The following is a 12255-nucleotide window of genomic DNA, read 5'->3' on the forward strand; positions in this document are numbered from 1 at the left end:
GCTCCTCCCGCGGCAGCCAGTTATCTCGCCAAGCATGCGTAGTTGCACCGTCACCAATTCTCCGTATAAGGCCTAGCTTCATGGCATCACGTCCCTCCAGAAGGGACCGCCAAACCTGGGACGGGTGGGAGCCCAGTTCGGCCTCTAACAAATCAGTATCCGGATAGTAAACCGCTTTGAGTACTCGCGCACTTAGCGATGTTTCCTGGGGCCGGTAGTGTAACACCCGTACTTGGACATGTACTGGGCCAAGGAATATATGGGCTATGGGCCCAGTTGTGGACTTGTTCTGGTATCTACAAAGGGAAGCACTGTCAGCAGCGTGAGGCATCAAACAGAAACAGAGAAATGGAACCAAGTCCTCTCCTCGTCTGTCTTCTTCTTCCTCTGGTCTAAATCCTCCTCTCCTTCAGGTCTGGTTGCTACCACAAGCAACCGCTGTATCGACCTCACGCCCCGATCCTCACCGGCGGCAACAGGGTGTGACACGGAGCTATGGAAATGAATGCGCATGTTTTACACAGCAAGAGCCCCATGCCTTTGCTGATCATGGCCAAGATTAAAAACAGAGCAAGAAAATGAGTAATTGCTGGTGCAAAAGCAACCATAATCCATAAGCCGATTGCATGCATTCCATAAGAAAGCTAAAGTTAGTACACTTTCAAGACACTTGAACACAAACAATATCCACCGTCGAAACAATCAACTCTGGTTATCCAAGACCATCGTTTGTGGAAATATTCTATGTACATATTGATTTACGACTTCAGCAAGCTCTGTGCCCATGAGACCCGAAGGTCATGAGTGATGAGTCAAACCTCCGGCAGAATAAAGTCTTTCAACTACCTCAAGACTCATAGACCCTAAGCACGTACTGGATGTCTTGCCTACACACAGGGCACAATGGTTCATCCTTGAGTTCGACTCTTTTTGCACAGCTGCAGCAGCAGACGAGATGACCACAAGGAACAAAGGCTGCATTCCTTCTGTCCTTTAAGCATATGACACATAATTGCCTGTCTCCCATTTCACCAGACGAGTCGTCACCACTGCCATTTTGTACGGTATTATCTTCATTGTCACCCTGGCGAAACCTTTGTTGAGTGCCCATTCTCTCCTTGAGAGAAGGTATTTCTGTTCAAAATATTTAAATGTCAGCAAAGGTATGAAATGAACAGTTCTGAAGGTGAAAATCAGACCTTTACCTGGCTCAGCTCGAATATAACTAAGCACGTCATTCAAAACAAAATAGCCTCCGGTTTCTTGTGGAGCCAGGAAAAATGACTGAGTAAATCTACGCTTCACCGTATTAGGCATAGTAAAAGATCCAGTAATCACAACAAACACACCATCCCCATGCGATGGCTGAGCATACACATTCTCCAACTCCGTCGAACATCCCTTGAGTTCTGTAGATAAAAAGTATTCCTTGATAGCCTGGATATTAAGAACATAAAACAAATCAGTGAGAACCAATCAGATGACTAGGCATGTTGCATGGACATACACATGCCTTATCTGATTACATCTTAGACAGATAAAATGAAATGTAAGTGTTCTATATACTAAACTGATTACATATTAGACAAATAAGAAGAATTGGAATAACTCCACTAACGTGCACATGACATATACTTCCCGCCCTTAGTAGCACATGATTGTATATAGATGCAGAGATGCTGCATAATAAGATTTCATAAATTGAGGGTATACTGGCATACACAACCTTTAGCTAACCGATGTTCACCAATCACATTTCAGTAACAGGTATGGTGAGATTGGATTAATATCGCAATACCAATACTACCACTCGATGAAATAGGAACATCCAGTTGTGAATTAACATGCCAAAGCAGCCTAATAACCTCAACATGCTAGCAAAAACCTATAACATATGTCATAATGTCTATCCTTATATGTCCTCAAGCTATTATAAGTAACCAATGGTGGAAGTCAAGCCTACAACATGAATGGAAATCAAGCTCTAATAGTTTGAAATGAGTGAACAGGTATGCCTTCCCGACCAAAAAATGTTTAATATATAGTACAACTCATGAATAATGGCAAGATCCTACAGGCTGCAGAGAACTTACACGTCTAGTGGTTATAGATGTCATTTGACCATCAAAACCTGGTCGACCAACAATACTTTCATCATGATAGAACTTATGGGAATCCTCTGGTGACGTATTCAGAATTCTACAATATTGTTCAGCAAATGCAATCCCAACCTGTAAGCAAAAGGGAAACCCAATCAGGTTCGACTATACTGTTTTATTTGTAGATTAATTATAACTAATATGGAGAAAAACACTACCACACGTGGATCATGATAACGACCCACGGAGTTCCCAGCTTGGGTAGCCACTGCTGCACAAGGATTAGTACTAGTTAGTATCTTTTGAGGTGAATTGATGAATATTGTGTGACTAGCTACCAGCATAAAAAGAGTTAGCAATTCAAAAGCAATAGTTTTCTTTGTTTGCTGGAAAAAAGCAGTAATCGGCCAAGCAACTGACTGCCAAGCAACTGACCACTGTTACATCTATAAGGCTTCAGTTTCCAAGAACCCAAATCAATGGCAAACAACAAATAGTAATTCAGCAGCACCGATGAATTTGTATTGGCAGGTACTTCACAAATTATCAGCGAAACATACACATCATATATCACAGCAGACATTAAACCATCGCAATCTGTACAGATATAAAACGTATCACTATCTATCAGATTGACAGAATGTGGATAAAAATACAATACTCGTCCTTCCCTCCCAAATTAATTGACACAACTTTGTCTAAATACGCATGTATCTAGACATGTTTTAGTGTCTAGACAAAACAGTTAATTTGGGAAAGAGGGAATACTTAAAATCTTGTTTCTTTTTTCCACTCCATATTACAGAAAAATAGCCATTTATTCCACCCCCTGTAATGGAAAAGCAACCATATGAAAACATTCATATCGAAAAAACAACCCAAAAAATCAGAACATAAATAGTAATCTAGCTAAGAAAATGAAGAAAACTATACACAAAACCATGCACCACATCTGTAAAGATGGATCTAAGCCTATTGCACTGCAAAATACTTATGTCCCACAAGGGCCAGAAAAAAAAAATCTCTGCGGCGTAGTGCCAATTGAAATGGTACCACCAAAATTCCGAAACCACGCAAGAGTCATAAGCTCCTTATCTAGTGGCCGCAGCAAGTTTGGTGTTAGTTTAGCAGCACTAGGTTGTCCTGGTACTCCTAAGTCCTGAATGGCTAACGTTACTTTAATAGCAATTGTTGATCTATACACAAATAGATATCAGAATTTAAGGGAAAGAACACCATCACACGTGCAGCCCTGCCAGCAATTTGTACAATACATGTCGAGTTTGTCAGAAAAAAGAAGTCATTTTCAGTGGAGCAAACACATAGGTGATCTTTTTCCCTGAGGCAACCGAGCGAAGAAACGTAGACAGTTTGACGTCTCTGTTAGCGCCTAGGGTTGACAAGTATTCCTTTAAGCGATCCTCTGATTTGACCATAATTAATTTTTAACGCATAAGCGTCCGCCTAAGCGTCTGCCATTGAACATGTCCTAAGAGCACCTCGAAAAAAAAATGTCCTAAGACTACTACCATGCTACTACTAGTTGATGATGGATGAAACGACAATTTCCAAGAAGACGCAGAAAGCAAGGCATCAATCAACTCAAGGTGGGTGTTCACCAACTTGGCGTGGCGACAGAGGGTGACGGCGTGGCCGACGGGGAGCTGGCCGACCTCGAAACGAGACGTGCGGGCGTACGGCGGCGGCGACCATAAACCCTAGGAAGGGGAGGGGAGGGGAGGGAAGGAGAGGGACGAGGTGGCGAGGTACTGACCGGAGGGAAGACCACGCCGGAAGGAAGGGCATCGTCGGTGGCGTTCTGAGGCCGGCATCTGCAACGACTCGCGTTCGTCCGCGCCGTCGTCCCCGGCGACACGAGATGGGACACACGAGCTTCGACGGTTCCAGGGGAGATCCTCTACGCCGACCTAATCCGCAGTTTGGTACCGCGCTCATAGCGTGGGCTAATGCGCATTGCCTAAGGCGCTATACCGGTTGGGCCGGCCCACTTGCAGCTTCGCTCGTCCAGGTCCAACAAGCGTTCGCTAGCCAAAACCGAGGTCCGACATACCTGTGGTTCTTCGGTCCGTTTTTTTCATTACATTTTGGTGAAAATAAAAAATTGTTCAAATTTCAAATTAGAACAAACTAGGAAAAATGCCCGCGCGTTGCGGCGGATTATTGTTCCTGATATTGCTTACAAAATGCAACTACCATCGACAATATTTAAGAAGATAGTTTTGTTAGTTTTCATGTGTCTAACACTGTCCATAATCAGGAACATAAATTGCAAACTTCATAATAAGTTTTTATTAATTGCTATGTCTCTTACACTGTCCATAAATTTCAGTTACCTACATTGCTCTTTAGCTAGTTTTCTAGTATCTATAAGATCTATGAGTCATCTAAAATTGTAATTTAGATAGTTTGGAGAATTAATAAAACATAAGTATCATTTTCTGTCGGTAAGTTATGTGCGAAGGTGTGATGTTGATGGTGAGATATTCACCCAATGGTTTACAACCGATATTGTAGAAAGTAAGTTGTAGGCAAATCACAAGCAAATAATAAACTGAAACACTTCTTTCGTGTGGGTAGCTGAATTTGCTGAATTTTCTTACTTCAACAGTCAACTAAATCTTCGTGGCAAGTCTGTATCAAATGTTTGGAAGTGTGCATTGTGCATCACTAAAAACGGGATCTGGTTTTCAGATTCGAAACTTTGAAGTGAATGAATGTACTGATAGCTATATTGCTAGCGAGCGGAGATGATGTAATTTCATTGTCATCTAATATCAAATTTATTCGAAGGCGCTCGGTTGCAAAGGAGATCTGGAGATGTGGGGAAGTGCAAGCACGGACTTCTTTCAGAGCCCGATCATCCTCTGCAGCACCCCGATGCTCAGCCCCTTTGTGAACTCGTGCGAGAGGCGAGAGCGGCAGTCCCATCAGCTCCACACTGAGCGAGCGGTTGTACACCTGATCCAGCAACTCCGTCTTCATGCAGCCTGCGTAGCTCCACGCCCGCCTCCGCGCTCGCCGCAACCTGTGCAGCTACGCGTCCGCCTCCGCGCCTGCCTACTCCGGAGCAAGCCCCGCCTCACCCGAACACCGTCGCTCTGCTTCCTTCCCGCAACCCGTCTCAATCCTGGCTCGTCCCCTGCATAAGTCACTCCCGGATATGCTCATCCTCGCATGGCCTTCGTGGTGGGCGCATGGGAGGATTCTTGGCGCCGGCTAGGGCTGGGGGAGATCCCGGTGAGGACCACCACGAACGCCACTGCGGAGCCTTTCCTCTGTTCTTGGCGCCGGCCAGGCGAGGGAGGCCTCGGCGAGGACGATGTGGAGGCGCGAGGGGCTGGCCGGGGCAGCAAGGAGGGGCTGCGCACGGGGACAGCTAGACGGTGAAGGGATCTCGCCAGGAGGGGCGGCGCGTGGGGCAGGAGCTTGCCGGCAAGGGGCGGCACGTGAGGTTCCCCGCCGCCGTACTCCTCCGGGACGGACGCCCTGCTCCCGCCCACCTGAACGACCACGCGGTGGGAGGTGCGGCGCAAAGGATTGGGCTTGCCCCCATTGCGGACAGAGCCGAAGCTGTGATGTGATTCCCTTTTTATTCATGAAAAGGCGAAGCAGAGTCCGATCTTTTTCTCCGCGCTGCAAAACGTTTTGTACATAACCGGTGGCAGTTGTCGTAATTTTCATAAAAAATAAGGGCAATAAAAAAACGGACGAAAATTTTGGGGAGAAACCTTCCTTCCTTTATTAGTAGGTATAGATTTACGATTGGAGGAAAATTCTGATATGAGTAATTTAAAAAATGATAAATTTAAAAATAAGCATTTTTCAACTTTTGTCCGTGGAAGTGATTTCTGTTTCGACAAGTAGGAAAAAGCTCGAACAGGCGATCAGGAGGCGGCTCAAAACCCATCTAGGGTTTCGTCCCTCTCGTCGGCGACGCTGCCGGTCCGCTCCACCTCCGGTGGCCTTGGGGCCTTGGAGGTGTGGCGGACCGCAGCCTCTCGCCGGCGGGAAGGTTTCAGTTCTTCGTTTAGTTTGTTCTCGGTGTCTTCTTCGGGATGGTGAGGCGGCGGCTACTTCCTGAAGTTAGAATAAGGTCCTCCCCGTCCTATCCTCGCTCCGGTGGTGCATCTAGCACCGGCGGAGGGCGTGTGGAGTTGTGTGTCCGGCGGATCTCCCGAGATCTGGTCGTCTCTCGTGTTCGATTGTGTGGTTTCAGGTCAGTCTCTTCCGATCTACGGTTGTCATCATTGGCGATGGTTGCTGCTCTGGTGCGCTGGTCCTTTGGGGCCTTAGCACGACGACTTCCCGTTTGTCTACTACAACAAGCTCTACTACGACAAGCTTTGCCTGACTCCGGTGATGGAGGGGCGAGGACGGCGGCGCGCCTTCGGCTCGTGCTAGTGTCTGTAGTCGTCGCTAGGTGGTCCAATGACCTTTTTGTAATTTTTATTACTTTTAGGCATCTTTGTACTACTGTTGATGATTATTAATAGATCGGTGGAATTTTCGCAAAAAAAAAAAAAAAAAAAAAAAAAAAAAAACTTTTGTCCGTGGAGGCCACCCATTGCGGAGGGACGGGCTAAGATGACCCATGACGTCCCCGGCCCTGCCCTCTCCCTCCGCGGCATGCCCCACCACGTCCCCTCCCACCGACGGGTACCGTCGGGGCATCGGCTTGCCCCTGGAGCGCATCTCCTAGACCGTTGCTCTATCGGCGACGCCTCCTTCGATGGCCAACACGAAGGGCTGGAAGGTCTATTCTATGACGAGCGGAGAACTTGGAAGCTGAAGGGGGGCTATACACTAGGCCAGCACCATATAGGATTCGGAAGTGAATGGGGGTACGTGACGCAATTCATCGATGCTACAATGGGCGGTGACGAGGTGGCTCCTCGGCAATGCCCACGATAAGAGGCTTAGGGTTGATGGAAACCTGCATGTTAGCACGAGAGATCGGGTACCAGACAAGCGGGAGGCGAGATTGACCCAGATTCGTAGCCCTTGGAGGGGTATGGCTAGGGTTTGGTGTGTACGTGAGAGCCGAGAGAGCTTCGGCAGGTGTCGATGCCTACTTGGCAATACCCAGCTTTGGAACACGTTGTGCCTCTAGGGCTCCCAGGATCCGGCTTATAAAGACGTCATGATCTAAGGTTTACACTGAGAGTACTACCCGGAATACAAGATATCTAACTACGGAATATATATTGCCATGCACGTTGATACGTCTCCAACGTATCTATAATTTCTGATGTTCCATGCTAGTTTTATGACAATACCTACATGTTTTGCTCACACTTTATAATGATTTTATGCATTTTCCCGGACTAACCTATTAACAAGATGCCGAAGTGCCAGTTCCTGTTTTCTGTTGTTTTTGGTTTCAGAAAGGATGTTCGGGCAATATTCTCAGAATTCAACGAAAAAAAGACCAAACATCATATTTCACCGAGACGGACCAGGACACCGAAGGAGAGCCGGAGGGGAGGCCCAGGGCTCCCAGACCATAGGCTGGCGCGGCCTGGAGGGGGGCGCGCCGCCCTATGGGGTGGGCCCCCCAGGCACCTCCTTGCGCCGCCTCTTCGCCTATAAAATCCCTCGAGACCTAAAACCCCGATACCAATTGACGAAACTCCAGAAAGACTCCAGGGGCGCCGCCGCCATCGCGAAACTCTAATTCGGGGGACAGAAGTCTCTGTTCCGGCACCCTGCAGGGACGGGGAAGTGCCCCCGGAAGCCATCTCCATCGACGCCACCGCCTCCATCATGCTCCGTGAGTAGTTCCCCCATGGACTACGGGTTCTAGCTGTAGCTAGTTGGTACTCTCTCTCCCATGTATTTCAATACAATGATCTCATGAGCTGCCTTACATGATTGAGATCCATCTGATGTAATCGGTGTTGTGTTTGTTGGGATCCGATGGATTGTTATATTATGATTAGTCTATCTATAAAGTTTGTGAAGTTGTTGTTGCTGCAATCTTGTTGTGTTTAATGCTTGTCACTAGTGCACGAGTGGCATGATCTTAGATTTAAGCTCTATACTTATTGCTTAGATTGTATCTACAAGTTGTTTGCACATATTGCTGTCCGGAACCCGAGGCCCCAAAGTGACAGAAATTGAGACAACCGGAGGGGAAGGCTGCGATATGAGGATCACATGTTTTCACCAAGTGTTAATGCTTTGCTCCGGTGCTCTATTAAAAGGAGTACCTTAATTGCCAGTAGATTCCCTTAAGACCCGGCTGCCACAGGCTGGTAGGACAAAAGATGTTATGCAAGTTTCTCATTGCGAGCACGTATGACTATATATGGAAAACATGCCTACATGATTAATAATCTTGATGTTCTATCTTAATGCTATTTCAATCCTATCAATTGCCCAACTGTAATTTGTTCACCCAACACTTGTCACTTGTTATTGGAGAGTTACCACTAGTGTAGATCGCTGGGAACCCCGGTCCATCTCTCATCATCATATACTCGTTCTATATGACATTGGAAGTAGTATCAACTATTTTCTGGTGCCATTGCCTCTGTGTTACTGCTACTGCTGCTGTGTTACTGTTTCTATTGCTCTCATATTACTGCTGCTTTCACATCACCCCTGTCACTACTAGAAATCCCCTTATTTCCGACGGTGTATTATAATAACCGACCGGCCGTCGGCTAATACCCTAATAACCGACGGTAGCATTCATGCCCGACGGTAATCGAAAACCTCTCAACCATGACCAGTAATAACCGACGGTAAAGCCCATTGCCCGATGGGGACAATCTAACCCTCGGCTATTAATCCTAATGCCCGATGGTGAGAATGAATATCCGAGGGTTCTACTTTCACGGTCGGCTATTATTAAGTTTCATAGCCGACCGGGAAAAGCTAACTCTCGGCTATCCAATCTAATACCCTACGGGAATTAGTAATGTCTGACGGTCTAACCCTGGTTCGCCCTGCTACATATGCCCTCAGGTCTGTACGTGATTTGCTTTACTGCCAATTCATTGCAACATTCAGATGACTATGGGATCTAGAGTAGAATGTCACGTACAGTTTTGAATCGATTTGTTTTTATTATTACTATATATTCGTTGCAACATTCAGATGACTATGGGATCTAGAGTAGAATGTCACGTACAGTTTTGAATCGATTTGTTTTTATTATTACTATATATATGCATATAATTGCAAATGATCCTGCCCCTTTCAGACCCACGTTGGACTAATGACTAAACTAGGCGGCTAATTTTTGGGGATTTGGCGCTAAATTCGTGGGCGCCAACCTGGGACAATATAATCCCGCGCGCCGGACGCACCACGTCCCCAACTAAGGCCTAAACTGCCGCAGTCTCCTGAATCCCTTCCAAAACAAACTCTTCCTCATCGTCCTTCTCCAGAACCGATCTAGGGTCTTGCTCGGCTGCCTTCTCTACAAGACGGGTGCCCATGAGTTCCTCTGCGATGTAGAACAAGCGGCACACATCGATCACAGTGGGGAGCAAAGGTATCGCTCTCCTCCCCTGTCTCGCCTCCGCTCTCACAATAACCCTGGGCGAATTATGACTGTGTGTTCACGTATGTGTTGGTATTACAATGCTTCTTGATTGCAATTCGTTTTGTGCGGCAATAGATAAAGCTTGGGACGTGTCTTGTTCTATGGGTGATCTTGTTTTTTCTTTACTTTATCGACCAAGTTTGCTGCGAATTAGTTCGTGATACGGAGGGATATGAAGAGAATAAATTTATCATATGATCTGTCACTTTTTTATTCATGCTGCAATTAGGTAGATGACAAAATAAACTTCTCTCCAAGTGTATGCTCCAGATGGACATTAAAATCTGAAGAATTCCCTTAGTTCTAGGTTCAGGAAGTTGTGCAAGATAGTAAAACAAAACCTCTGTTTAAGTTAAGTTCTCTAGCTAGTATCAAACTGATACGTATGTGTGCCTCCCTTTCCCGGTTCCTTAATTCCCTCGGTTTTGGGTTTAGAAAGTTGAAGAGTTGGATACATAATTGTTTGATTGATGCAATTTTCAGTAGCCTGATACCTAATATTGGACTATGGTCAATTCATGCAGGATATAAATAACGGTTTTTTCTCTCCTATACTAAATTTCGGCCTGCAAGATTGATACTGAAATTAAATTTGTTTTACATCTTATACTGCACTTCATCTATGATTTTTGGCTACTGATACACTTTACAACCATCGCTTTTTTAATATTTTACCTCATGCTTCTGTATAAGTAATTGTATGGACAAAGAGAAAAAAAAATTTGTGCACTCTAGCTTGGCAACATGGATTAGAATTTTTTGGAGCATGCGTTTTTCAAGGCATTAAGCTGGTTGTGCAGGCAATGTGTCATTCTCTTGTAAATTGTACTCTTTGAGTGAATGGGGGTGTGCTGACTTGTTGATTCTATAGTCTTTGGCTGATAAAGGAGGAGTGGACTATGGTGCAATAATGCAATCAGTTGCACCAGAGTTGGTAAGTATAAGACATACATGTGCTAGGCTTGCAACAATAAACTTGAGTAATGTATGTTTTATGTTTGATACATAGTCCACATTGGATTCTGAAGTGGGATTTGAAAGAGGACGAGAAGCTGATCTCGTCAACATGAATCTGAAAAGGTTAGTTAAATGCAGATTTTTCAAGAAGTGATAAATCTGTTACTTTCAAATAAGCCATCTGTATCTTGGTAAAAATATAGGCGAGTGATTCTTCTAGTGCATACTCCAATGTTAACACATATACGAGATCACCGAGATTGTTCAGAAGATATAAGCCACCGAACTAGTTGCCCTTTATTCTTCATATCTTGTCGATGTCTAGACAATATCAGTGAGCATGAACTGCTTCCTTTGTTCATGCATCATTTATTTAGTACAGAGCACTGCTTAAGTCTGGGCAATGCAGAAATTTATTTGTTCAACATACTTACATGATCCTCTAAGCAGTTTAAGAGTAATAAACTGGAAATAAGTGTGCTAGTAATTGAACTCAACGAAAAAATATCTAGGCAGATAGGCCACGATGCATGCTTGATGTACATATCCTGTATGAGTTATAGTTGCACTCTGAACCAAAACGCTGCAGCTTGTAGTGTGTATTATTCACTAGCAATTCAACCACAACGGGATGCATTACTTGCTAGTGATCTAAGAGTGGCTGCATATAGCAGCCTTCGGGTTTAATATGGATTTATTTGTGCTATAGCTTGAACACACAGAGTGAATGCACGGACAGAGCTGTAATGTTCTTGAATGCTGAGACAGAAATGCTTGGACTGTTCTCGGTATGATGGATTTTTGATCGCTTGCTTCTGCTTCACTTAGAAAGTGGATGTTGTGTAGTAGTATTCTATTGTTTGTTCTTGTGAGTATATCTCTGTAATATTGTTGCATTCCTATTCTACGATCATACATATAAGTCAGTGATGTATGTACAATAATGTACGTTATATTTATTTGAACTGTAGGCAAAATTTCCTTTACAATGCATTTCTTTTCAGTTTTCTTACAATCAGTCTTATGATTCTTAGGTAATGGGAAGTAATACTTGAGGAAGTCCTAGTCAGGAGAAGGCTCGTGTTATTAATAATGATGATAATAATGCGATGTCATCTATGACAAAGAGGGTGATGGCGGCGACTATGGCTATGCGAGGGTGATGATTATGTCTACGTCAATGATCATTAGGGCACATATGGCGATGGGCATGACAATAACTCCGAGTCTTTGATGATGATTGTGAGTCTAATGACCAGAGTCATGCAACAAAGCAAATTTCTCTTGTATTTCTACAGTTTAGCCCTTGTGAGAATGTTTGGACCACTTTAGTTTCCTTACTACTCTCTATTGTATTCGACCATTTCTAGATTGATCATATACTTTGTGAATTTATTACAAATACAATATATGTTGTCCCTGGTTGTTAATTATGAGATATTTAAATGCTAGTATTCAGAAATAGAGTCGACCTGAATCACATTTTGCGCTATATAACATCCCATGGTGACTAATGCCCACGAGGCATGCCCAATGTTGATGTGTCTTTATGACCATTGATAAACTCATAAAAGGATGGTGTGGGTGGGCTCTCAACTATTAGAATCCCCGATGGTTTGCGTGCAC

The 12255-nt window shown here is 44.6% G+C and overlaps 1 protein-coding gene and 1 long non-coding RNA gene across 2 annotated transcripts; one reads left to right on the top strand and one right to left on the bottom strand.

Annotated features, from left to right (window-relative positions):
* Positions 1–686: 686 nt before the first annotated feature.
* LOC127312496 (uncharacterized) lies at positions 687–4027 on the bottom strand. Its single transcript, XM_051343014.2, has 5 exons — positions 3874–4027; positions 2318–2370; positions 2094–2231; positions 1206–1437; positions 687–1134 (listed from the first exon to the last, which is right to left on the bottom strand). Exons 1-5 carry the CDS (start codon positions 3929–3931, stop codon positions 848–850), a joined length of 768 nt encoding a protein of 255 aa, XP_051198974.1. The 5' UTR covers positions 3932–4027; the 3' UTR covers positions 687–847.
* A 5344-nt stretch (positions 4028–9371) lies between these two features.
* LOC127317581 (uncharacterized) lies at positions 9372–11984 on the top strand. Its single transcript, XR_007861280.2, has 4 exons — positions 9372–9621; positions 10544–10606; positions 10682–10752; positions 11664–11984. It is a non-coding gene; the product is annotated as an uncharacterized lncRNA (long non-coding RNA).
* Positions 11985–12255: the final 271 nt, after the last annotated feature.

Source organism: Lolium perenne, chromosome 7 (assembly GCF_019359855.2).
Source record: "Lolium perenne isolate Kyuss_39 chromosome 7, Kyuss_2.0, whole genome shotgun sequence".
In the NCBI taxonomy this organism is placed as follows: domain Eukaryota; kingdom Viridiplantae; phylum Streptophyta; class Magnoliopsida; order Poales; family Poaceae; genus Lolium; species Lolium perenne.

What these genes read in the sequence shown, in the direction of transcription:
- LOC127312496 (XM_051343014.2), bottom strand. Translation starts at nt 3,931, where the DNA reads ATGCCGGCCTCAGAACGCCACCGACGATGCCCTTCCTTCCGGCGTGGT. An exon ending in CATCTATAACCACTAGACGT is followed by an intron (nt 1,438 to 2,093) that starts GTAAGTTCTCTG and finishes CTTAATATCCAG; the next exon opens with GCTATCAAGGAATACTTTTT. An exon ending in TTATATTCGAGCTGAGCCAG is followed by an intron (nt 1,135 to 1,205) that starts GTAAAGGTCTGA and finishes TATTTTGAACAG; the next exon opens with AAATACCTTCTCTCAAGGAG.